We start from the raw sequence: 27,613 nt of genomic DNA, 5'->3' as shown, positions 1-27,613 counted from the left end.
GTACGGTAAGGATTCTAAATTCATTAATAGGGATGATGTCCGAAAATATCGGATAAGATCCAATACCAAAAGCCAAGTGATATTATTGGTGCTCGTCCGATGCTCGGGTGTTATCGGTGCCTAACTAATACTAGCTTAATTTGTGCATTACAGCCTCGATTTCAAATCCAACGCAATGCTTTTTACATTAAAAGAATCACTTATCAAAAAATATTAGGTAAACGGCTAGAGGTACCTAAATTTTAAGACAAAAGTTTATTTTAAGCAAATTACATGGACAATAAGAGCATTGTACGTTTAAAGTTTTGTATTTTACTTTTTTGAACTTACTAATGTCGTCATTTGGTTTTGGGAAGAATCGCGATACTTTTTGCGTAAAATATCGCATATCGGTATCCTAAATAAAATGATAAGCATCGGAGACCCATAGTCATTAGTATCATGCCAAAAAAACGTATTTTTGACGTTTGTTTACCCATGTGGTTAATATATTACCCTATATCTGAATAAGCGCTTTGAAATTATTTGTTATCATTTCATAATTTATTCATATTTGTTTAGAGTGCAACAAAACCATGTCTGCCGAGACCAAACCCAGCTGCACTTATCCCGGTGAGAATCTAACCCTGGCGGAGGAGACAAAATGTCACAAAAACTACACATGTTTGTGTAGTAATGATATGAAAGAGCTTGAAAACCTCTGCTCCGGTTACCAAGAAACGAAAGCTACATGCACAAAACCAAATATGAAGGTTTCCATTAACCAACCCGCCGGCTACAATTCGTCCAATCCTTGCTGCCCATCGTACCAATGTGTTTGCGATACTTGTGCTGAAAAGAACATCACGTGTATAGAAGGTTACGAAGAGAAGGATCTTAAGACCGAAGGAGATTGCTGTTCTAGTTGGACGTGCGTTTGCAACAGCTGCAAAATGGAAAACGGAACTTACATTCCAATTGGAACAGTGTATGATGAAACATCCGACCAATGTCACTTGTCGAAAACTTGCTCAAAGAACAGAGTTTCCGCGTCAGATGACTCATGTCGGCTGATAATGACAATATTTAATGAAAACACAACCTGCACGACATTACAGAGTTTCCAGGATAACAATTGCGTTAAAGAAGGGGAAATTGCAGTGGAAAACGGAAGAGTTGGATGTTGCATGACATATCGATGTGGTAAGTTAATTAGTTTCAAGTGATTTTTTTAATCCATTTTAGTTTCACAATATTTTTCTTAATTATGTAAAACGTTGAATATACCTTATTTATCTACTGGGTAATTTTAATGGTTTTAACAAATCTTACGACTACATTTTAGATATATATTGGTTTATATATAATGAAAATGCTAAAATTTAATTTTTGTTTTCGTTATTTTCCTCCGCAGTTTGCAACACGAGCGGAACTTCGCCCCCTTATAAATGCCTACATCCAGGCGAAAAAGCCCAAGAATACAACATTGAAACAAGTTGCTATCCTCAGTACAACTGCACATGTAGCACCGACATGGAGAATTTGAAAAACCTTTGCTCCGACTACCAGGAAACGAAAGCTAAATGTACTAAACCAGATATGGAGGTGGTCGTCGACAAGGTTGCTGGTTACAATGCTTCCGATCCTTGCTGTCCTTCGTACAAATGTGTGTGCCAAGAGTGCAAAGTTGGAAATCAATCTTGCGAGACGGGCTATTCCAAAGTGGATGTAAAAAATGAAGAGGATTGTTGCAGTAATTGGACCTGTGCATGCAATGGTTGTATAAACAGCACGAATCACATTATTTCCAGAGGTGATACGTTTACCGAAGCCAAATCAAACGGATGTATGGAAACTAAGACATGCTCCTCTATCAAAACCGACGTCAATGACGTGACTTCTTGCTATTCGATCGAAACCATCCACGACACAGAAGATAATTGCCAACCTTTAGAAGAGTACGAAACGAAAAGTTGTTTAGCTAACATAGAACATGCGGTTAAAACGGAAAAACCTCCGGGTCAATGCTGTGATGATTTCCAATGCGTGTGTAATAATGACACAATGCTGTCTAAGCATTGCGATTATTGGTGAGTATTTTGAGAATTTATTGGTACAAGTAAATTATACATTTTTCCTTTAGAATAACGCTTAGATAATTAATTGCTTTACATTGAAAAACATTTTGGTTCATACAGTGTAATGTATTTAGATTATTAAAAACTTAGCGAAAGCTTATCGGTTTATTTAGCGGCGAAATTCTAATTTTATTTAAAATTTGTAAGTGACTAGCGTATTTAATCAACGTCTAATTTCTTTATACAGGACAAATTACAATTGCTCAGTGAAAGGCATGATCCGTGTAAGAACCAACCCAGACGACCAATGTTGTCCACAGTACAAATGCGTATGCCCCTCATGCCCAGAAACCAACCAAACATGTGATAAACAGTCTTGGTCGCCAAAAGTAATTGACAAGTGAGTTTCAAAATGTATAACTTTCCTGGCAAAAGTTTTTAGTTAGGAATGTTATGAGTGTATATCGTACTTTTCATCATTAACTTAAACTACAATTTCATATTTTGTTACAATTTTTCAGTGATGAATATCCAAAAGAATGCGGATGCAAGTCAACAGTTTGCGAATGTGACTCCTCGAAATGCGAAACAGAATTTCCTCAATCCACTTGTAGTCAAGTTTGGTATACAAAAAATGTCGTCAACGAGACATTTTATGAAGGATGCTGTCCTAAAATAGAGTGCATTTGTAATCGTAGCGCTTGCAATCAAACGGACGGCATTGACAGTTGTTCGCTATATCAAGACACCGTAAGTTAAACACTTAAATTGTGAAAATTCTATTCCATTCTATATTTCACGAACATTTTACTATTTTTCATGGTTTATTTAATTTGACTCAGTTCAACAAACTACACTGTTTGTGTATTGCTTTGTGGTTGTTTAAACAGTTTATTTATATCGTGCTATGTTAATTTTTATTATCCGAACTAAACAATTTCTATCACGCCAAGGTGGAGACCACGGCGGACAACAAATGCTGTCCGCGAACCTTCCAATGCAAGTGTAAGAACGAAACGGAACTAAACAAGCTGTGTCTTAGAAGTGATAACACCACCAACATACCTCTTGGTCACGAGAAAGTGTTTCAGCCAAACCTGGAAACTGGACAGACGTCGTGTTGCTCCAACTATACTATTGAATGTCGGTATTGCATTACAGCAGATAAAGAACTGAAGAGTGTAAGTGATCATTTTAATCAATCATTCTGAAACCTGTTTAAATGATATAATTGCTATTTAGGTTATTAAACCCAAAAGTTTTAATGCAATTAATTGTTTGCAGCCTGGTTCACGCTGGACAAGCAAAGACGGAAATTGCCAGGTAGATAATTTTTGCACAAGCGAACGGCTATCGAACCTTGGTTGTTATAAAATCAACAAAACCACTGAAGTGTGCCAATCGAAGGACGAATACCAAGAAAGCAAATGTAATGTTTTAGAAGGCGAATTAGCATACGAAGTCGATGATCCAACATCTTGTTGCCAAAAATACACATGTGGTAAGTCGTCGATTGTGGATCCATACTGCCATATCTTTCGTACGGTAAGGATTCTAAATTCATTAATAGGGATGATGTCCGAAAATATCGGATAAGACCTGATGCCAAAAGCCAAGTGATATTATTGGTGCTCGTCCGATGCTCGGGTGTTATCGGTGCCTAACTAATACTAACTTAATTTGTGGATTTCAGCTTTGATTTCAAATCCAACGCAATGCTTTTTACATTAAAAGAATCACTTATCAAAAGATATTAGCTAAACAGCTAGAGGTACCTAAATTTTAAGACAAAAGTTTATTTTGAGCAAATTACATGGACAATAAGAGCATTGTACGTTTAAAGTTTTGTATTTTACTTTTTTAACCTTACTAATGTCGTCATTTGGTTTTGGGAAGAATCGCGATACTTTTTGCGTAAAATATCGCATATCGGTATCCTAAATAAAATGACAAGCATCGGAGACCCATAGTCATTAGTATCATGCCAAAAAAACGTATTTTTGAAGTTTGTTTACCCATGTGGATAATATATTTCCCTATATTTGAATAAGCGCTTTGAAATTATTTGTTATCATTTCATAATTTATTCATATTTGTTTAGAGTGCAACAAAACCATGTCTGCCGAGACCAAACCCAGCTGCACTTATCCCGGTGAGAATCTAACCCTGGCGGAGGAGACAAAATGTCACAAAAACTACACATGTTTGTGTAGTAATGATATGAAAGAGCTTAAAAACCTCTGCTCCGGTTACCAAGAAACGAAAGCTACATGCACAAAACCAGATATGAAGGTTTCCATTAACCAACCCGCCGGCTACAATTCGTCCAATCCTTGCTGCCCATCGTACCAATGTGTCTGCGATACTTGTGCTGAAAAGAACATCACGTGTATGGAAGGTTACGAAGAGAAGGATCTTAAGACCGAAGGAGATTGCTGTTCTAATTGGACGTGCGTTTGCAACAGCTGCAAAATGGAAAACGGAACTTACATTCCAATTGGAACAGTGTATGATGAAACATCCGACCAATGTCGCTTGTCGAAAACTTGCTCAAAGAACAGAGTTTCCGCGTCAGTTGACTCGTGTCGGCTGATAATGACCACATATATTGAAAACACAACCTGCACGACATTACAGAGTTTCGAGGATAAAAATTGCATTAAAAAAGGGGAAATTGCAGTTGAAAAAGGAAAAGTTGGATGTTGCATGACATATCGATGTGGTAAGTTAATTAGTTTCAAGTGATTTTTCAATCCATTTTAGTTTCACAATATTTTTCTTAATTATATAAAACGTTGAATATACCTTATTTATCTACTGGGTAATTTTAATGGTTTTAACAAATCTTATGACTATACATTTTATATATATATTGGTTTATATAAAATGAGAATGCTAAAATTTAATTTTTGTTTTCGTTATTTTCCTCCGCAGTTTGCAACACGAGCGGAACTTCGCCCCCTCGTATATGTCAACATCCAGGCGAAGAAGTCCAAGAATACAACATTGAAACAAGTTGCTATCCTCAGTACAACTGCACATGTAGCACCGACATGGAGAATTTGAAAAACCTTTGCTCCGACTACCAGGAAACGAAAGCTAAATGTACTAAACCAGATATGGAGGTGGTCGTCGACAAGGTTGCTGGTTACAATGCTTCCGATCCTTGCTGTCCTTCGTACAAATGTGTGTGCCAAGAGTGCAAAGTTGGAAATCAATCTTGCGAGACGGGCTATTCCAATGTGGATGTAAAAAATGAAGAGGATTGTTGCAGTAATTGGACCTGTGCATGCAATGGTTGTATAAACAGCACGAATCACATTATTTCCAGAGGTGATACGTTTACCGAAGCCAAATCAAACGGATGTATGGAAACTAAGACATGCTCCTCTATCAAAACCGACGTCAATGATGTGACTTCTTGCTATTCGATCGAAACCATCCATGACACAGAAGATAATTGCCAACCTTTAGAAGAGTACGAAACGAAAAGTTGTTTAGCTAACATAGAACATGCGGTTAAAACGGAAAAACCTCCGGGTCAATGCTGTGATGATTTCCAATGCGTGTGTAATAATGACACAATGTTGTCTAAGCATTGTGATTATTGGTAAGTATTTTGAGAATTTATTGGTACAAGAAAATTGTATATTTTTCCTTTAGAATAACGCTTAGATAATTAATTGCTTTACAAAAAAAAACACATTTTAGTCTATACAGTGTAATGTATTTAGATTATTAAAAACTTAGCGAAAGCTTATCGGTTTATTTAGCGGCGAAATCCTAATTTTACTTAAAATTTAAGTGACCAGTGTATTTATTCAACGTTTAATTTCTTTATACAGGACAAATTACAATTGCTCACGGAAAGGCATGATCCGTGTAAGAACCAACCCAGACGACCAATGTTGTCCACAGTACAAATGCGTATGCCGCTCATGCCCAGAAACCAACCAAACATGTGATAAACAGTCTTGGTCGCCAAAAGTAATTGACAAGTGAGTTCCAAAATGTATAACTTTCCTGGCAAAAGTTTTTAGTTAGGAATCTTATGAGTGTATATCGTACTTTTCATCATTAACTTAAACTACAATTTCATATTTTGTTACAATTTTTCAGTGAGGAATATTCAAAAGAATGCGGATGCAAGTCAACAGTTTGCGAATGTGACTCCTCGAAATGCGAAACAGAATTTCCTCAATCCACTTGTAGTCAAGTTTGGTATACAAAAAATGTCGTCAACGAGACATTTTATGAAGGATGCTGTCCTAAAATAGAGTGCATTTGTAATCGTAGCGCTTGCAATCAAACGGACGGCATTGACAGTTGTTCGCTATATCAAGACACCGTAAGTTAAACACTTAAATTGAAAATTCTATTCCATTCTATATTTCACGAACATTTTACTATTTTTTATGGAATATTTTAATTTGACTCAATTCAACAAACTACACTGTTTGTGTTTTGCTTTGTGGTTGTTTAAACAGTTTATTTATATCGTGCTATGTTAATTTTTATTATCCGAACTAAACAATTTCTATCACGCTAAGGTGGAGACCACGGCAGACAACACATGCTGTCCGCGAACCTTCCAATGCAAGTGTAAAAACGAAACGGAACTTAACAAGCTGTGTCTTAGAAGTGATAACACCACCAACATACCTCTTGGTCACGAGAAAGTGTTTCAGCCAAACCTGGAAACTGGACAGACGTCGTGTTGCTCCAACTATACTATTGAGTGTCGGTATTGCATTACAGCATATAAAGAACTGAAGAGTGTAAGTGATCATTTTTAATCAATCATTCTGAAACCTGTTTAAATGAAATAATTGCTATTTAGGTTATTGAACCCAAAAGTTTTAATGCAATTAATTGTTTGCAGCCTGGTTCACGCTGGACAAGCAAAGACGGAAATTGCCAGGTAGATAATTTTTGCACAAGCGAAAGGTTATCGAACCTTGGTTGTTACAAAATCAACAAAACCACTGAAGTTTGCCAATCGAAGGACGAATACCAAGAAAGCAACTGTAACGTTTTAGAAGGCGAATTAGCATACGAAGTCGATGATCCAACATCTTGTTGCCAAAAATACACATGTGGTAAGTCGTCGATTATGGATTCATACTGCCATGTCTTTCGTACGGTAAGGATTCTAAATTCATTAATAGGGATTCAGTCCGAAAATATCGGATAAGATCCGATATCAAAAGCCAAGTGATACTCTTGGTGCTCATCCGATGCTCGGGTGTTATCGGTGCCCAACTAATACTAACTTAATTTGTGCATTACAGCCTCGATTTCAAATCCAACGCAATGCTTTTTACATTAAAAGAATCACTTATCAAAAAATATTAGGTTAACAGCTAGAGGTACCTAAATTTTAAGACAAAACTTTATTTTAAGCAAATTACATGGACAATAAGAGCATTGTACGTTTAAAGTTATGTATTTTACTTTTTTGAACTTACTAATGTCGTCATTTGGTTTTGGGAAAAATCGCGATACTTTTTGCGTAAAATATCGCATATCGGTATCCTAAATAAAATGACAAGCATCGGAGACCCATAGTCATTAGTATCATGGCAAAAAAACGTATTTTTGACGTTTGTTTACCCATGTGGTTAATATATTACCCTATATCTGAATAAGCGCTTTGAAATTATTTGTTATCATTTCATAATTTATTCATATTTGTTTAGAGTGCAACAAAACCATGTCTGCCGAGACCAAACCCAGCTGCACTTATCCCGGTGAGAATCTAACCCTGGCGGAGGAGACAAAATGTCACAAAAACTACACATGTTTGTGTAGTAATGATATGAAAGAGCTTGAAAACCTCTGCTCCGGTTACCAAGAAACGAAAGCTACATGCACAAAACCAGATATGAAGGTTTCCATTAACCAACCCGCCGGCTACAATTCGTCCAATCCTTGCTGCCCATCGTACCAGTGTGTTTGCGATACTTGTGCTGAAAAGAACATCACGTGTAAAAAAGGTTACGAAGAGAAGGATCTTAAGACCGAAGGAGATTGCTGTTCCAATTGGACGTGCAACTGCAACAGCTGCAAGCTGGCGAATGGTTCGCTTGTCGCGGTTGGCGAGCAGTACCAGGAACTTGACCCATCCGGCTGTCCAGAGAAGAAAATTTGCTCAGCCCAAAAAATCTCCAGCGACCCCCTTTCATGTCACCTGCCGGACACCATCTGGGCTGAAAAAGACAATTGCGACACGGCTTCGAATTTTGAAGCGAAGTACTGCAATAAGACTGGACAGTATGCCGTCGACACTGGCAATGGGGCTTGCTGTACAGAATACAAGTGTGGTAAGTTGAATCATTTGCACGAATCAGCTTTTCAAGTTATATTGGGAGAGATATTTTGGCGTCAAGTGGTTTAATTTGTATGATTTTATACTAGCAACTTCTATACTAAAATTCTTGTGGTCAATTTTCCGATTTTTTCATTCCAGTTTTAGCTGCTAATCATACTACAGTAGCCTACATGGAAGCTACAAAGCAAATCAACCAAAAATTTCAGTACGAGGCCTTTTTGAAACCTTTTAAGCATAACTCGTTTCTAAAGGGAAATACCTGACTAGTTTCTCTGTTTTGCAGTGTGCAAAGCCAAGGATACGTCTATTTGTTCCTACTCGGGTGAGGTGCGAAAGGACGTTGCCGAGTCGCCGACGTCCTGCCCGAGCTCGGCTTGCGTTTGCGCCAACGACACGGAGTATTACAAGAGCGTCTGTGCGAACTTCATCTTCATCTTCTGCAACAACCCGCTGAAGGAAATCGTCGAAGTGGACGGCACTTGGGGGGGTCCTTGCTGCCCCAACGTGGAATGCCGCTGCAAGGAGTGCACGGAGCCCACGGTCGAAAACTGCCCAAAAGGCTATCTGCTTAGCGTGATCAAGGATGAGTGCGATTGCAACAAGACGTCGTGCGAGTGCAATTCCTGTGAGGACACCAACAGCGAGTTACATGAAATCGGCAGCACTTGGGGCATGGCGGACAGCGTCGGCTGCATCCAGCAGTACGATTGCTCGCCGACGGCCAAGCGCTACGACAACGGACGCAAGTGCCTCATTCCCAGTCCGATCGTCAAGAACTGCAGCAAGCCGAACTGCAATACATGCCAGAAAGCCGAGGAGGTCAGCTACAACGCCACGCACCCCGACCCGGATCTCTGCTGCACTGAGTATCTGTGCGGTGAGTTTTTTTGACTATTTTGAAGCCTGACATGTGTGTTGGCCCCGGTGTTGTCGAACAAAGAGCAAGGGTTTAACGTGGATTTGTGATGGCCACACAAAAACACATTGTGGGTCAAACTATTCTACTATTACTTTAAAATAAATAATATCCTTTAATACAAAAATTTCTAGAACACATTTATTCGTTGCCTATCATCCCGTAAGAAAGTAGTGTGCCAATTGCTGACCAGTCAGACCTTTACCGCATGACCAGACCAACTTCTTACAGCATTCCGGAACGTGATAATATATTTCCGTTTGTTAATGCAATTTTCAAATAACTGTTTATGTATTGCATGCTATCAAAAACAAGACATTGGTCGTTCCTATCAAAAGTGACCTCTACGATATTTTGTTTTTTAACATGGCGAAATATCTTCACATAGAGCAGGGATCCCTAACTTGTCGCTCGTGAGCACGATGAAGCTCGTTTGATAATGGCATCGGCACGATTTGTTATAAAAAAGCTTTTTCGCTAGTATTTTGTTTTTTTGGCTAGTATTTCTGTAACAATTCATTCGTAAGAATTGTCCTAATAGTGTCTGCAAAACAGTATAGACTTTCTTGTCTCAGTCAAAATCTGTCGCTATAGGTTCTAGTTTATAAAAGAGAAATATATTTCGCCCATCACGGCATCATCAGACTTTGAAAAACGAATACAAAATAATGTAAACGCTTAAACCAGGTGGTAGAAATTAAAAGTCATAGGAAAATAATCATAGAACCAAGAGCAACAAACTACGCGACCAGGTTAAAGAAAATATAATAGTGTCTGGTGTTATTTCAGTCAGTTAAACTGATGTACTGGAGTTTTTCTGTAAACTGAGTTGTTTTTAAAACGACATTTCTAATAATTAATATTGTGGGCTGTAAACTGAGTTGTTTTTAAAACAACATTTCTAATAATTAACATTGTGGGAGCTTTTCTGTAAACTGAGTTGGTTTTAACAACAATATTTCTAATAATTGATATTGTGGGAGTTTTTCTGTAAACTAAGTTGCTTTTAACAACAACATTGTTAAGAGGTCAGGGCTCCACACCAAACTTTTTTTTAGCTTATTTCAACCACGTAAATTTTTGCTCATTTCAACCACGAAACAACAAATTTTCTGCCATTACAGTAGCTTTTAGCCCAATTAGCTAGAATATTTCAGCCTATAGGCCCGTACCGTATAATGACACTCTATGGTGAAACCATTGCCGACTTATCTCTATGTCTCTTAAATATTAACTAATCATCGAAACAATTTAACGGACCTGTTCAAATCACACTTTTTTATTTCTTCTTTCAACCAAAAAAGTATACAATACAACGGTTGCATCAACGTCAAGATGGGCCCCTTTTACCATTTTGAGATGTGCAGGACTGATCATGACTGTTCGGAAAGAGCTTTTAGGCGTACTGTCGTCTTCTAAAAGCAATCCGAAATGCAGGTTCCAGCAAAATTCTACTAAATTCATTAAACTTAAGTTTGTCCTTTACAGTAAACCAGACTTGCGAAACGGCCGAGCAATACAAAGACAAGAATTGCAACCCCGACCAAATCGTTGAAGTAAATTCTACAACGGAATGCTGTCCCAAACATGCTTGTGGTAATTATGTATTTATTAATACAATCTTATCACGTTTTTAGTATTTTTAGCCCCCAAACAGCTGTCATTTGGATGATTTACCAATTTTTTTGCCCAAGAATGGGAATTTGTTAAAAATATTATGTATTTTAGAAGATTGTTGTGTCAAATCATGTGGCACAGTTCCGTCGTTTCGATCTGGTGTCATATTTAAAATGTATTACGCTACGTCCTAAAATTGCGAAACACTATTGTTTTGTCAAACAAACTTTTCCATGCGTTTGAGCAACACGCTATGGAATAAAATCAGCTGCATAGCTAAAGTATAAGATTTGCTTCCGCAGTTTGCCCGGACAAGAAGCTGCCGACTTGCAAGCATCCAGGAGAAGTGGCCAAGTTGATTTCAGACGGAACCAGCTGTCCTTACTATAATTGCACCTGCGGAGCCGACATGGCCAAGCTGCCGAACCTCTGTCCGGCCTACAACGAGACCCTGGACGTGTGTAACAAGCCCGACATGATGGTGACCGTCGACCAAAGTGCCGGCCAAAACGCCTCAAACCCCTGCTGCCCATCGTATAAATGCATTTGCAAAACCTGCAAACCGGCAAACGTAACCAGTTGCGACCCGGGCTACGTTCTGAGGAACCTGGCTGCGCAAGGCGACTGCTGTGCCAACAACACCTGCAGCTGCGACTCGTGCTTTACCGCAAATGGAACGCGCCTGGAGCGCGGGCAAACCTACAACGTCACCGACTCGCAGCACTGCTCTGTCACGAAAGTTTGCAGCAGCCGCAGGGTCGACGAGAGTGATGAGATATCTTGCTACGTCATCGATACCAACTACAAACAGATCGAACACTGTACGAAGCTGTCCGACTTCGAGTCGAACTACTGTCAGGCAGGCTACCAGCACGCCGAGGCGCTTACAGTCACAAATCAATGCTGCGACGAGTTTCAGTGCGTGTGTAACAACGCAACAATGCTGCTGGACGTGTGCGAGAAATCCAACGTGACGCTGGTGCAGTGCAAAGAGGCAGGAAGGGAAAACATGACCTACGTGACGACCGGCGAGTGCTGCCAGAAACTGCACTGTCCGTGTCTCAAAGGGAGCGAGCTTGACGCGCAGTGTCCCGGTTCGGATCTGTCGTGCGACTACAGTGAGCATAAACAGCTCAACTTTACCGACGGCTTGTGTTGTCCTACCTACAGTTGCACCTGCAAACCGTGCCCTATCAACCACATGGAGAAGCCCGACAGGTTGCCGGCGATATACGAGAAGTATGTCGCGCTAAATACCAGCGAAAACCCGCTGCAAAAATGCTGCCCCAAGTACAAGATCGTGTGCGGCGACACGGGTAAGTGTCCCAAGCCTAACTGCACTGGTAACACGACAATGGTACAGACCGACGCGACGATGCCAGGCACGCGAGACTGTTGCCCGCTGCACGTGTGCAGGTGCGACGTTTGCGAGTTGACGAGCGGCTACATGGTCGCGCTGCACGACACCTGGAAGGAGGATATCGGTGGCGGCTGCAACGTGACGCGAATGTGCAGTGAAGAACGAACCACGCTCGGTGACATGGAGTCGTGCCACGTCATCAAGAACCTGACCGACCCGACGCTGCGGTGCAAGTCGATTACGGAGTACGAGCACGAGCTGTGTTCCAGCGTGTATTTGCGGGCCGTCCCTTATGAGGAGGTGCCTGACACCGACCCCTGCTGCTCGGGCTACCGCTGCCAGTGCAAGAACGCCGCGCGACTTTCAGCACTCTGCCCACCCGACGAAGTGGCCACCTGTGGCAACTACACGCACAAGGAAATGGACGGCTTCATGGCCAACACATCAGATTGCTGTCCGCTGCGCAAGTGCGTGTGTGATGACGAGAGCATCCTGAAAACGAGCTGCGATCAGTGGGACGACTTCACGTGCCCATTGGGCGAGGAAAGGATTCAGGTACGCGGCCTATTCAAGTATGTATACGGTCTAATCCTTTCGTGCCTGCAATTGACGCATTTCGACAATTTGACGCATTTTGCTTATTTTGTATTTTTTTTTCTCAACCAAAAAAATGCTTATTTTGTATTTTTTTCTTAACTTAACAGTATTAAGCACAAGGCATCGGGCGCAAGTTTTTTTTACCACATGCACGTATTGATATGTTTAAATTTGGCTTATGTCAATACCGTGTTTTATCACGCGGCCTGGAAGCAAACACAACATACTACTTCAGTTGCTTGGATTTTGTTTTTCTAACACCCTAAGTATCAAGTTTTTTTAAGCAATGGGTCCTTATATTGATACGTTTAAATTTGGCTTATGTCAATTGCGGGTTTTGTCACTCGGCTTAAGGGCGAACACATCAGCCAATATACTGCAGTTAAACTTACCAAATAACTTCCTTGTATGTTCGCCGCCTCTAGTGAACTAAACCCAAACCATACAATTGTCTTTGATTTCAGCTGGAACAGCGCAATAGCAAGACTGGTCCATGCTGTCCCAAGTACAGGTGCCAATGCATGAACAACGCCATGCTGCAGTCGGTCTGCGCCCAGTGGAATGTAACCTGTGCGATCGGTTTGAGGCGCGTACGTACCAACGCCCTTAGTGAATGCTGCCCTGAGTTCGAATGCGTGTGCGACAAGTGCGTGCAAAACGAGATCGCTTTCCCGGTAAGTTGCTGTCTGTTTTTCACATGGCGGATTTAACCTCATTCTCCAGGGGATACGTCGATTTTGGATGTTTTTCAGAGAATCGATTAAGAATTGTAGACGAAATTGAAGCATTATTAATTGTTTACCTGACTGCAATTCGCAGTGTACTTACTATCATCAAACACCAACGCAATTTTATTAGCGACGATTATTTTATAAGTTCTTTTTGCAATGCATAACGAAAGCTGTTTTATTTATAAACTCAAATACGACCAAGTTTTTAATCATTTATGGTGACTTTGACTGTCATTAAAACTGCCAATTTTGGCTTGCGATTCAAGACGATAGCAGTTACAAAGGATTATTACTTTATGTTCCGCTATTTTTAGATTGGAAGCTCTATCCGAAACGACTCATGTTATGCATCGAGTTGCGTACGCAACACAACCACCAAATGTCCGCAAATCGTCTCCTACAATAAGTACGAGTGCGAGCCGATAAACCAAACTTGCGTTGAGGTAAGTCTGAAGCAAGCTACATTGTTGTATGCATCTTGTGCAAGAGTCCCATCTGAACGGGTATATTTTGTCGAGAACTAGTATTCTTATTCTTCGAAAAATTGCAGTTATTCTAATCTCCACTGTGGGGACAATGTAAATAACAAAAATCGGGGTAAATGTCTGCATCGTTTTTTTTTTTATTAAATGTCCAATACGACTATTTGAAAAGAAATTTAGGGATTAGTCATGGACCGCCTGTCTGATCTACCTAAAAAAACATTTTATTGATTTATTTCTGTTTAAACTAAACCGAACTGTTATATGTTGCACAGAGGGGTGGACGGATTCTTGCCAACCTTTCTACTTCTGGCTGCTGCAAGTACTGTAAGTATACGAGTTTACTTTCTTGTGCGGGTTATTTACAGATGGTGGTAGTGACAAATTTATACGATCAGCGTAAACAGCTGCCTTAAAACAAGTTGATTTGGAATCAGTTAATGACGGAAAGCTGTAGGGCTGGCATAGCGCTTAAGAGGACCTGAATCAAACTAAATTTTGGCTTCTCTTCTATGGCCGTACAACACAGTTGAACTGATTAACGCATCTAAGATTTTTGTTTTGCGAATGACGTTACCATTTTTCTTGTCATAAAAGGCGTCACAAAATTACATCTAAATCGTCAACAAAGTAACCTTTTGTACACCACACAGCTCGTTTTTTTTGAAAAAGTGTAAGGCTAGAGAGGCGTTACTTTCAATACAAAAGCTACATTGCAACTATGTTATCGATTTGCGTAAAGCGTCTTTATATCGTTTAAGCCCACACTTTCATTTTGAGGGTGCGATAGAAAGCAGGACACCTTTGGGCTGAAACGATTTGATTAAAAAAGACAAGAAACACTAAAAGAAAAATTTGGCCAGTTCGGGGTACACGGCGTTTGTACGATGTTTATATGAAGGACGAAACATCTGCATAAAAGCAATACTAAAACTTTACTTTCCCTTTTAAAGGTGAAGAATCGCCCTACCCGTGCGCAGTCGGCACTCGGAACGTGATTCTCAATGCAACCGTGGAAGGTCACCGCTGCTGGACAAACAAGGCCTACGACATCAACTACTGCTCGGGATCGTGCCCTACCACACAGCACATCAACCCTACGTCGGGTCTCATAGCAGGTAATAATCTCTTCTTTGGCCACAGTGGTTTGGGGATAACAAACGCAGTCAATTCATTGTCATTATTCAAACTTCGGACTAAGCTGGCGCGAAACAGGAGTGATCGAATGAGGGTAGATACGAGGATTATCTAAACCAGCGGTTCCTAAACTTTTCCAAAAATTTGCCTGGCGGACCCTTTGCAATTACGTTGATATTTCGCCGCCCTAAAAAAGTTCAAGGGTCAGTTGACCCATGTTTCTTGTTGTAGACTAGTGCAGTAACGATTCTTTCCAATGTAACAACTTTCTGACTAAGGCGAACGATTCGCTGACAGCAGGTAGTACAGCATAATAGATGCTTTATGATGTCACAAGAGACATCATAAAACACTCCACATGATCGAATAATAAAGCATAACTAAAGAGGATAATGATGACAGATCATGTTTAAAACATGGACTAATGTTTGAAAAGATTCGCCAAAGCCTAATGTTGAAAAACTTAGAGACTTATTCTCCTTTGCGGACCCTCTAAGACTCCATTTGGTCTGCGGACCCCAGTTTGAAAACGGCCTATCTAAACGTTTATTTTGTTCTATTTGTTTGTTTGTTTGTTTAAAACCTGTAGAGACCCTGGTAGCGTTGTTGGTAAACTAAGGCTATAACTTAAGGGTTCGCTAGTCCAAGTGGTAAAATATTACAAAATCGCTAAAAGGTTAGTGTCAAGTTTGAAACGAGGCGAACTAAAGCAGAAAAACTTAGGAATTTTACACACAACAATACGGAAAACTTTGCATCATCAAATATGATATTATGTAACTGAAGAACATATTTGGCAAACGAAAGCTGAAACGCGTAATCTAAAGCCCTATTTAAAAATTCGTAAGATAACTTAATGAACTCTAAGATTTGGCTTATGGCAATTAATTAATTTGGGTGTTTAAGTGTTGATAAACACGTAACAGTTAGCCTGAGGGCCCTGTTGCTCTTTAAGGCTGTAAAAAGACAAAACCGCGGTGAAAATACCCTAGAAAGCCCTAGTTCCTCGATGCGCCGTCCCGAAGAAAAGCACAGCTTTCTACATCTTCCTAATTTTGTCGCTGTTCGTCCCTAGGGAAGTGCAAGTGCTGCAAACCGGCCTTCACCGCGTCAAGGAACTACGACATGGTTTGCGACGACGCCACGCCAAGAAAGCACAGTCAGTTAACCATCTTGTCTTGCACCTGCAAGGACACCACCTGTGAAGAGGCAGCGGCAGAGAAGGTGGTCGTGCCTGCTAAATGATCAGAAACGAAAGCAGCTCTCTTCTACCGACCACGCCGAACCGTTTTTAGTTTTAGTTTTGCCCATCTGTAATCGTCTGTCCGCTTTGCACATGTACCATAAACTCGTCGCCCTTGTCACGAATGCTTGTAAATTGCGTTACCGGTCTTGTTTTACCAGAAGCGACGTCAGAGCGAAAGTGCAATATTTGTGTAAAAGTTTCCACCAAAGTTCCGAATCGTTGTATAACCATTGCGAATAATTTAGAATCCAAATGTCGCCAAAATGTTTAGCATACAGTCTGGATATATAACTTACCTGTTGTAATGTTAACATATAGTCTGGATATATAACTTACCTGTCGTATGTTTGCATATGCTTCGCGTAATACACAACTCTGCTATTGAAGTGTAATCTACAGAATTGCGAAATATTTTTAAAGTATATGAACAATAGCCAGTATCAGATATAGCGTTGTGTGTCGGTATATGTGTATGTGTAGGCAAATGAATCGACTGTTGTTCTGTGTTGCGTAGATTTAGTTAGATAAGCTCTAGCAGCAGCAAAACATAGATTAGGTTTAGATTTTTTTGGCAACATTTAAACAACAGCGCAAAGTATAAAAGATTTGGTTTCCTGATATAGAATGCTACCGTTGTTGCAAACCCCAGTGAATATTTCTAAGTCTGCTCAAAACACCACCATGGGGAAATTCTCGTAGGTTATTTCCCGTACGTCGGAGTTTACTTTCCTTCACTAGTTAATTAATATAAACTTTGAGCTGTTAGTACAGGCTGTACCAAAAACTGCCAGTTAAGCCTTTACAAAAACAAGCGCAGGAGCATAGGTTTTGCTGAAACAAAATCAAATAAAACAGTGGCCAGTAACAACTTGTGCGTGATTTTACCGCCAAAGGTTTGTCCGATTAAAGAATGCTCGCGCAAAACTGTCGAAAATTAGTTGTATGTCTAGTCACGATTTCCGATGTCTCTTTGAAGTTACTAATGTAGTGGGCGGGTGGCGAGCGCACAAGATTCGAGAAACCATGAAACTTGGTCCACCTGGATATTTTTAGGATATTATTATCCAGAACAAAATAATTATACCAGAGGGCCAAAAGCGAGTTTAACACAGCAATTTCGTTGGATAACTTTGCAACAAAAGTAATTTCTTTTTTGGTTAAGAAGCCTACAGCTGCTCCCAGGGCCCAGAGAAAAAATGTGACGCATTATTGCTCTTTGCATTTATAAGATCAAAGCTATATAGAAAAATTAACCTTTTGCTGTGGTGGTCTAGCTCATTAAAGACTAGAAATTTAGTGCAACCAATTTTTTATTTGATTTTAAGAGACTTTTTCACTCAAAGCACTGTGTGTTTTGTTTTTCAGTTATAAAGGCTAGCGAGTTAAGCAAATAGGTATACTACGAATAAAGAGCTTCTACAGTTAGGTTGCGTAGTTATTTATAGGATATAATTTAATTTAACATAGTTTATCTTTAATTATCATAGCTCGGCGAAGTAAGTGACAATATTTTCATCTATTATTACAGAAAACATAATATTGTGAGTAAATGGTTATTGAAAGCTTATAGTGGAAAATGGAAGCTGCTTCTACAGGTATCTCGGTGATTTTATACTTTTAATCCTTTTACTTTAACAATATATTGGTATTTAATTTGATTATGTGCTCCTTTAAATTTTTTTTACCAACACGCACATCTTCACTGGATAATGTAAATAATACACAAGCTTACTACACAGCTTCAACTGTGTCATCGTCTGGCATCTCGGATGGGGATATTGCTTTGATTGGACATCCTGATGATTTGGACTATGTCTGTGCTATCGAGCGCAATTTAAAACTTATGGGCTACAGTGTTGTACAGTTCGAAATCGCCGGAAGAGAAATCATTTCTAACTTGATGTCGGGCGTTCACCATGCATTATTAACTAGGTAAGCGTTTTATTTCTGCAAATAAAGCCTACGAAAGGATTACCGAAAGAAAAAAATTAATGTTTCAGTTGCTGAAAACGAACTGTTGATCCCCTTTAAATGAGTTTTTCTAGCCTGGACTTACTTGCACGAAAATCCTGATTTGGCCGACTGATTTTAGTAATCCTTTCCGAAGTTATAACGTGTATTATATAATTTTTTAATCGATTAATTTCTTTGTAATTTTTCTGTGTAAGCTAAGAAAACTTAACCTGTGCTATCGAACATGTCAATTTTTACCTTTCAGTATTTTGGTGCTCACGGACAATACATGCAAACAGTTTCATAAATTCTGTGAGCCATTGTATCAATCCAAGTTGTTGCTGAAAGATTTGTATCTTCTCATTTACGAAAGCGACAAAAGTAAACCATCCAGTTCAGAATTTCGAGGCGGGTTTCACATAAAAGCAGGATGCTCAGCTGAAGAAACCGCAGAAAGAATTGCGCAGTTTGCCGAAGCGTTAAAAGAAATAGGTCAGTTATAAAATATTTTCTATTTATAGAAATACAGAAGTGTTGTTAACGCCACTGTAAATTATTGTAACGCTCCTTATTTATTTGGTTCGGCTGCGTACTGCCCAACAACTCTTTTAGGTTTTCTCTGTAATGCGGTCATGAGTGTCGTGCAGAATTTTTAAGCAATTTATTGTTCTTGTTAGTTGTTACTGACCAGCAGGGCTGCGGAGTAGGTTGAAAACAATCCAACTCCGCCTGAAAAAATAAACTGTAGTCCCACTCTCAAATCCGATCCTGGCCAATTCCCCAATTTCTTTGACTCCTGAGTCCTGTGTCGACAGCCTGTATTTCACCCATTTACGTAACTTAAATAGGGCGGATGTACAGCAATCTACTCATATGCGTGTAATAAATCTAATACACCCACAATAGTAGTTAGAATATTATTTTAACTATATGGTATTTTACTCCTACGATTTATAGTTTGTACCTTATCGGTTACAAATTTGGTAAGCATTTTCACGTTGGACTTTGGACTCGGTTGGTCTGATGTTGTCGTGCTAGAGTTCAGACTCCGACTACGTAGACCTGCCTCTTTATTATACATATTTTAAAAACAAAAAATGTAGGTCGCTTTACATGTTTCCGGGAAATGTATTTGGCATGATAATAACGTTCTAACTATTTGGGGAACCGGGAGAATCAGGAGAAATTCGCGTAATTTAAGCAATTTAATTACCAATGCATCATTATGATGTCACACGCATAAGTGTAGGTAAGAAGGCGTGATATATACTACGCTTTAATAATTTACAAAGCAAGTTAGTGCAAAACAAAAGCAGTGTTATTATTACTACAAGACGTTTTATACAAAAGGCCGTTAATGCTGGGCGAACTGACCAATGTGTCATCGTAGTAAATTTGGCAAAGATTACATTTTGCACATTGTCAGATTATCAGGGCTGGCAAAACCATACAATAAACAACGCAACTCACCTAAAATACTCGTTCTTTTACACAAAAACAGCATTAAAACTTGCACCACGACAGGCAGGAAAAAAGGAAAGGCCGTATCGCGCAGAAAGTTAATTCACATATAAATCGGTAATTGTTGGCAAATCAGATGTAACAAATGTATTGCCCCCAAACAAAACATTTCCGTTTTTATCTGCATAAATTCATTCAGTTGAAAAAATAAAGTAATTTAAACTAAACTGAAATGCAACCAATTAACCTACCATCTAGATACATCTTGTCTTTGTACTTTTCAGTTTTTGGTCTTGTTTACTATACTTTTATTTCTACGTAAACTAAATCAGGGTCACCGGTATTGAAAATTCGGAAAAATATGTTTTATTAATATCCAACTTGTTGCATACAGGTATTTCAGATATAGAAAGCTTAAACACCCAAAGAGAAAGAAGAGCTTTCTGTGCTAATCTTCTAATCAGCAGCATCGTTAATCCCAAGGAAGATTCACAACTGGGAAAATAGCTACCACACAACGACAAAACGAAACTTGGATAAAAGATAAACTGCCTTCATCTGCATCTACCAATAAAGATTCGATGTTTTCGATTTTAAAAATGTTTGACAAAGTCGATGGCAGTCAAGCATACTTTCTAGTCACAACTAGCGTACCAAACAACAAGTTAGGCGGAATATCAGCAATTCCGTGGATACAGGTGTTCGACTTGGACTGTCAAGATGAGGATGAGTGTCTGTTTGGCTCATTAGATTTCAGGCAAAAAGAGGTGTCGCGAAGAAATGTGGATGACTACGTTGATGATTTAGAAGCTGACAAAACCAATTGGCTTGCGATAACCGATAAGGACGTTACAGATTACTCGCATTGGGAAGATAAATACGATACCGCTTTGGAAACAGTTGTGACCAAAGCAGCTCAGTATTGTTGTCCAGACAAAACGGCATGCTTTGTTTTGCTCTGGTACAAAACAGATTCCATTTCTTGCTACATTCTTGATCGATTATTACAGTTAATTCGAAAACAATTCACAATTGGGAATATAAAGACTTTTCCCGTTAAACTGATTTTTTGCGTTCCCGAAACGCCTAAATCTGGCTCACACTTGTTTACAACAGTGAGCAAGTATAAACTAGATTCTACGTGTGTGCAAATTTCACCTTCTGAAGTTAGTCTCTGTTTTGAAAAGGTTGGACCAACCATGTTAAATACAGGATTGTATGGAGTCGTGACCGTCCCTGGAAAGACCTCTAACGATGAATTAAAGAAAATCAAAATCAAAACTAAAGAATTTCCTTCTTATATGGATATTTTGTCAACGGAAATAAACATAACAGAAGAAGTTAGCGATGAGAGGTTACGCAAAACCAAAGAAGAGTCATTTCACAAAGGTGGTGTAGCAATATGGGATCACATTGCAAAGGGTAATGTTGCTATAAAAAGAGATATTGAAAATGAAGCGTGTAAAAAGATAAAACAACAGATTAATCAAGAATGGAAGCCAAAAATATTAAGGCTGATTCATACTCCAGGAAGTGGGGGTAGCACTCTCGCACGACAAATACTGTGGTCTTTGCGACAAGTTATTCCATGTATTGAGGTTAAACCACCCTATCCTACCACGGCTGATCTTGTAAAAAATCTAAAAATTCTGTATGAAAAGACCAGGTTGCCGTTGCTCATCTTACTTGACGGCGTCGATAAGAAGAACATCGTCGATCAAGCGAAACAACACATCGAACTCGTGGTGCTACTTGTTGAACGAAAGTCGGACCTAATCGAAAACAGAAGTGATTTAAAATCTGATTCACTAAGCCTTAGTGAATCGACATCTTCGGACGAAGCTTCACGTCTGATAACAATTTTGAACAATTTTGTTTCAAACGGTTCTTGTAAAATGGCAGAGCTTCAACTTCGCGCTGATCAAAAATATGATGCCCCACAAATGTTCGAATTTGGTTTGTGCGCGTTTAATGAGGAGTACACCGGCATTAGGAGCTACGTTACGGGATTTTTTTGTAAAAAAGCTGAACTATCAAAGTGGCAACGTATTTTGGTCTACCTTTCACTTCTGGATTATTACGGACAGACAGGAATCAGCAGGAATGCGTTCAGGGCTTTCCTTCACCCTAATTCGATGAAATTCGTAAAAATGACCGACCTTCCTTACAGAGCCTATCAATTTTTTATCGAAAACGAACATGAATGGACAATATCGTATCCACTGGTGGCTAGAGAAATATTGCAGTTGGCACTTTCTCCCTCTAGCGAATATGATCGAACGGTGGCTAAACCGATTTATGCTCAATTGTTGCCATCCGTTCGCCACTCTCTTCACACCCATGTGATCGATCTGATTAAAATTCTTAAACAGATTTGTGGTCGAAATCAACCTTGGTCGGGAATTGGACATTCCATTTATTCACTGCTAATCCGGCGTGAATCTACACCAGACGATAAGGCGAAAGTAAACTTTGCTCCACTTATAAATGATATTCCAGAAAATGATAATAAAATAAAAGTAATGGTAGCTCTGGTCGACGCATTTCCCGATAATTCAGATTACAATGGACATGCCGGAAGAGTGTGCACTGCGTTTGGCGACTTTCAACGCGCAGAAACTTACCTATTAAAGGCACTTGACCTTGAAAAGCACAATCCAACTTTGCAAAAATCCTGTCGATTTCACAACATGTTTGCAAATTGTTGTTTTAGACATGCTAGTCAACTTCTAAACGGAGGTAACGAAAATGTAGAAAGTGCCCTTGACCAAGCCGAACATTCGATTTCCCATTTTCACAAATCCAGACAAATGGCAATTGACAATTTTTCTTTTGGTTATATGGGCGAAATAAAGCTTCGACTTCGTTTTGCTGAGTATGTGGATAAGCGACATGGTGGCTGCTCTAATGTCGAAAAACTAAATGAAACCTATCCCAGACTTGCTGAGTTTATCAGAAATTCGAACTTCATATGTGGTGATCTTTTGGAAGAATGCAAGCTAAAATCAAGGAAACAGGAACTTGCCAAATCAAAATATCAAGATGCACTCATGTCTTACAATTTCTATTTTAAAGATGACAGGGTTCAGTTGTTTGAAATTGAAAATATTCATCGATATATCCCCCTTGTTCGCAATCAATTACGAAATACCAAAAGGGCAATAGAAGGAAACGAAACAGTTGGTTGCATTGATAAAAATCAGAGTCGAAGGGATGTTGTCACTATGTACGAAAATTTGTTGTCCACCATTTATTCCCACCATATTGATGTCTCTGTCAATCTTGATATGTACAACTGGCTCCAGTATATTCGTCATCCAGCTTTGTCAGAAAAATGTTACAACTTACAAGAGGTGGTCTTTCGATTTGTGACAGATTGGAGAAGTCGTAACGAGCGTGGTTATGCCGATCTTTACTTGTACGCGATCAAATTTGCAATTGTAATATCTTCTGATAAACCAAACAACGATGATATTGAACTAATTGAAACGTTACGCCAAACGATGCGCTCGAAAACATTTGTTAAAGGAAGACGTTTGGAATTTCTTACCAATGAAAAATCAAACACCATTAAAAAATTTATTCAAAGACAACAATTAGGAGAGTGGAATGAAACGCAAAAAACTTGGGCAAATACTCACGCTGTGCAACAACTTCAAGTTTGCACAGGCACCGTTAAAAAGGCAAACCATCCACTCTTTGGATTAATATTATTGGATCTGAAATTTCAACAAAAGATATACCTTTATTTCACTCCGAAAAGGTATCAGATGCAAGGCAAATCGGGGTGCCGTGTTGAGTTCCACGTAGCTTTTCACACCTTTAACGCAGCAGAGGCTCACTGCGTCCGGTTGATCGAGAAAGTCGAATGTCCTTCGTGCAATCGAAAAAGCGAAAGGCTGACTCTTAATCAGCAAAACATCTCCTTCAAATGTCAGTATTGTGCGTATGTTATTAGCTAGATCAGACCTTCGCAACCAACAGTCCGAGCCGCGGCTGCTTTTCCTCCAATCATGCTGTTCGCTTTTTCATTTTTTTCTGGAGACGAATGATGCCATTATTGTATCTTATGCAATGATTTACTTTGATTAGACCACAAAACACCCTGTAAATGTTATTATTCATCTGCATAATTTACAATATTACATTTTTGTAAATAAACTATATTATATAGTTATCCTGTGTCAGTCTGAGTCACAGTGAGTAGGCTTTATCCGTTGGGTAAAAAAAGTATTTTTTGTTTCTAAACAACTTTTTCGCATTATGATTACGTAATGTAAATTTCTCGATACTTTGCTAACAAGAAAACCTACAGCAATTTGGCTAGTTTATGGATATACAAAATGAAAAGTGACTCTCAATTAGCAAAACGCCTCCTTGAAACATAGGCCTTACATCCAGGCTGTTTCCTAGATCGATGTTTGTTCAATCCCTTTCCGAAAAAAATGTAGACGCGTGATGCTTTCTCTTTTTTGTGAATTTTATGCTCAGTTTTTAGTTGTTGCGGCCGGTTGTATTACATTAAATATTCGTTTTTTAGACACTAATTAATATTTACCGCTTGTGCTGTTATAGCGGCGTCTACTCGCCATAATGTTTTCATATGATAATGCTTGTACCAAATTTGTGACGTCCTTGTTTAATATTATATGTTAGTGATCGAGAATACAGCAACAGGTATCTCATTGAAGTTTGTTAAACATTCAATTTATTGTGAAAGATCATTACAAGTATATACAGATGTGTACAATTTTTTGTGTTACATTCTTATTAACCATTTTTCTTGTGAGGACCTGTAAGCATTCTTCTAATATAAACAACACCAATTATTTTGGTATATTTTTACGTTTTTCGCATCTCCTTTAAACATCCATTTATTCGCAATTCTCCTAATCTTTAAACTTAACATCAATTATCTAATATTGTAATCGTGCATGCTGTGTATTTCTTAAACTATCGTCTTTGGCAGTTCCTGATAGTTGGTGTGCATTGCTTTTTGTGTTGGAAAAATGTATAAAAATATTACGTGTGTTGTTATTTAACCCAACTATATGCTTTTGGTGTTATTATTTGGCAAAATATATTTTTTTAGCCGTAGACATTGTATGAGTTTTTAGCCCAACTCTGATTTGTGTAATGCTTTTCATCCCCAACTATACTTTGTGTGTTGTCATGTTGCCCCGTTATATGTTGTGTCTTGTTATTCATCCAAATTCAATTGTATGCTTTGTTACTTAGCAATAAACGCCATGAAAAGCAGCTTGTGAGCCGCATACATTCGAATTTAGGGTCAAATTACTTTTCAGCCGTGTAAGTCGCTAGCGTAGTCCTACGGCGTAGACTATAGCCTTTATTGTTTTTCCAGTTGTTGCCTCTCAACAGATATTATTCATTTGCAGCCAAGCGTTAGCGGTTTTTGGAGTCACATACTGTTTAGTGAGCTCGGGTTATTTCAGAAATCCCATAATAAACTAAAACCATTTAAACAGTTATGTATGTTTTATTCAGTGAAAATTTATTAATTCTATTTGCCAAATGTTTTTATTTGGTTTCGTCCTAATAACTATTTCTACTGCAAATTTTAAAATTTATTACTACACTAATTTGATATTCACTTTAAAATAATGTTTTACCCAACTATTTGAAACACATGTTAACTGTTTGTTGGGGAAGGGCAAAGTATAGAGCGAATATGACGCCATTACGCAGGGTTTGTTAATATTTTTTGGCTGCGACCCAAATACTAAGCTTAAGTATCAAAGTAAAGCTTTTGCGACTCAACTACTCTCTTCATTGAACCACTTTTGAGCTTAAAGTAAACAAAACATTACACATGAGCATATTAATTAAATTCGGATTTAATTAATATGTGGCCTGTCTTTATATTGCTTCAACATTTTGTTTGCAGAAATCTTGCTCAGGACCAATCTCCATAAGCTAACTATATTAAACTAACCAAAAGTAGCACGGACCCAATATTGCGTACCCATGGAATTGAACATCATTACATGCCATAACGTATCTCATTCTCAAGGAACCTGCTGTCCTCGTGCGAAGCAGAGGCAAACAAGCAATTACGTACAGTGTGATTGCGCGAACCGCACGAAAATATCTTGAGGCCAAACTTTTTAAAATAGATTTCAGAAATAAACGTGACGCATTAAGAACATACACCAGCTTCGATATAAAAAAACGACATAAACGCTTTAAAAACGTCAAACTTTGCTTGAAACTATTTTTCAAGAACAAAAACCGAATGGCTTACTAATAAAACACCATCTTGTGTGACGTACAGTAAATGACAAGTGGACAAACGAGATAAAGGTGTGGCAAGTCTAAGATTGAATGTTGTGTTACAAAATCAATACCATCGTAAAAACAAATCTAATAGATAATAGAGTATACAATTTTAAACAAAATTCTTGGACTGTAAACAAATATTTGTGTCATTTTTTGCAAACATATTTATAATTCTAGGCTTTTAAGCACATTTTATCGTTTTATTTAGACACAGATTTTACAAATATTTTGCTGACCTGAAATATGACAACCCTAAACTTAGTTGAGGTAGCTTTAGCACAGGTACAAGTACAAGGGTAAACAAAAACTTCGCGGGCCGCTTACTGAAGTTGATATAACCTATGTAACATAGGCTATAATGTTTTAATGCAAACTTGTTGGCAAATATGCAGCTGAAATACAGTCCAATCGAGAAAGCGCTTAGTCAAAAAGTATTTGAAATGGACTCGTGTCTAATTTGTCAAAGAGGTTGAGGGCCGGATGAATTACATTGGCGGGCCGAATCCGATTTACTTAAAATCTATAAAAAGCATTAGCGGATATAAGTTAACAAAATAGTATTTACATAGCAAAAGCTGGCGAAAACATATTTGGGGGCATGGCCGAGTTGTCACCTTTATCCGCCCCTGTTTGTGACCATGTTTTTACAAACTCACTGTGTTGTAATCAGGGCTGCGTAGTCGGATTTGGGATTCTATGTATAGTCGGTTTGTTTTCTGAGTTCGGACTCGAAACTCAAAACTAATGAGCTAGTAGGCTGCCACTACGGCAGTTTTGTCAGTGCTGTATACTTGTGAATTCGGAAATAACTTTTCCTACAGTTCAATGACGCCTTTCTCGTACGGATCAGCTTAGTACAATTTAATTAACAGCCTTAATTCAAAACCAGCTGTTAAACATAACATCTCAGTCAATATGCGTGGCAAAAGTCTGTTACACCTTGACCATACTAGACAAGTGTAATTGTTGCAAAACAATTCTTTATCATAACAACGTTACACCAGTAAAACTTTATTAAAGAAGATTGTTTTGTCATAGAGGCTTTCCATTTAAGTTGAACTGCATTAGAGTAGCGGTGTAGCCTATGGGTTACATCGCGTTTCAAAAAGAAAACTGATTGAGCAAAAGTCCCAACATGGTGCACACCTATAGCCTTTTTTAGGGAAAAATAGCTGAAAGAAGGTGAAGGGCCGCACAAAAAACTAAAAAGGGCCGCACGTTGCCCACCTCTGGCCAAAGTGGATATTTTTAACCATGTATTGCGAGTGGATGAATTACAATCATACGAGGGAATTGTTGAAAATCCACCTTAATTTAGTTACGCAAATGGCTGAAATAAATATAGGTTGCAGAGTCGCAGCCGGACTCGGGACTCGACGAAATCGCACTTTGGAGGAAGTCGGAAATGGATTTTTTTATTTGCTA

The 27,613-nt window shown here is 38.8% G+C and overlaps 2 protein-coding genes across 2 annotated transcripts in view; both read left to right on the top strand.

The window, feature by feature from the left end:
* LOC146132259 (uncharacterized) overlaps window positions 1-16,860 on the top strand; it is a 43,454-nt gene extending 26,594 nt beyond the window's left edge. Inside the window, exons 36-56 of the mRNA XM_083397243.1 lie at window positions 562-1,182; window positions 1,394-2,069; window positions 2,305-2,457; window positions 2,579-2,807; window positions 3,011-3,238; window positions 3,342-3,558; window positions 4,159-4,779; window positions 4,992-5,667; window positions 5,903-6,055; window positions 6,177-6,405; window positions 6,608-6,835; window positions 6,940-7,156; window positions 7,757-8,380; window positions 8,672-9,265; window positions 10,793-10,900; window positions 11,224-12,836; window positions 13,343-13,552; window positions 13,924-14,052; window positions 14,367-14,418; window positions 15,045-15,209; window positions 16,304-16,860. Of these exons, the coding sequence (XP_083253369.1) occupies window positions 562-1,182; window positions 1,394-2,069; window positions 2,305-2,457; window positions 2,579-2,807; window positions 3,011-3,238; window positions 3,342-3,558; window positions 4,159-4,779; window positions 4,992-5,667; window positions 5,903-6,055; window positions 6,177-6,405; window positions 6,608-6,835; window positions 6,940-7,156; window positions 7,757-8,380; window positions 8,672-9,265; window positions 10,793-10,900; window positions 11,224-12,836; window positions 13,343-13,552; window positions 13,924-14,052; window positions 14,367-14,418; window positions 15,045-15,209; window positions 16,304-16,473 (7,913 nt within the window). The 3' untranslated portion in view covers window positions 16,474-16,860. The remainder of the gene's footprint in view (window positions 1-561; window positions 1,183-1,393; window positions 2,070-2,304; window positions 2,458-2,578; window positions 2,808-3,010; window positions 3,239-3,341; window positions 3,559-4,158; window positions 4,780-4,991; window positions 5,668-5,902; window positions 6,056-6,176; window positions 6,406-6,607; window positions 6,836-6,939; window positions 7,157-7,756; window positions 8,381-8,671; window positions 9,266-10,792; window positions 10,901-11,223; window positions 12,837-13,342; window positions 13,553-13,923; window positions 14,053-14,366; window positions 14,419-15,044; window positions 15,210-16,303) is intronic.
* A 1,141-nt stretch (window positions 16,861-18,001) lies between these two features.
* LOC146132258 (uncharacterized) lies at window positions 18,002-24,034 on the top strand. The gene is made up of 3 exons (XM_083397242.1): window positions 18,002-18,069; window positions 18,214-18,406; window positions 20,511-24,034. Exons 1-3 carry the CDS (start codon window positions 18,051-18,053, stop codon window positions 23,848-23,850), a joined length of 3,552 nt encoding a protein of 1,183 aa, XP_083253368.1. The 5' UTR covers window positions 18,002-18,050; the 3' UTR covers window positions 23,851-24,034.
* Window positions 24,035-27,613: the final 3,579 nt, after the last annotated feature.

This window comes from Ascidiella aspersa, chromosome 9, assembly GCF_963924565.1.
Source record: "Ascidiella aspersa chromosome 9, kaAscAspe10.2, whole genome shotgun sequence".
Lineage (NCBI taxonomy): Eukaryota > Metazoa > Chordata > Ascidiacea > Phlebobranchia > Ascidiidae > Ascidiella > Ascidiella aspersa.
This window is presented reverse-complemented; position numbering and strand designations above follow the sequence as displayed.

What these genes read in the sequence shown, in the direction of transcription:
- LOC146132258 (XM_083397242.1), top strand. An exon ending in CACCATGCATTATTAACTAG is followed by an intron (nt 18,407 to 20,510) that starts GTAAGCGTTTTA and finishes AGTCGATGGCAG; the next exon opens with TCAAGCATACTTTCTAGTCA.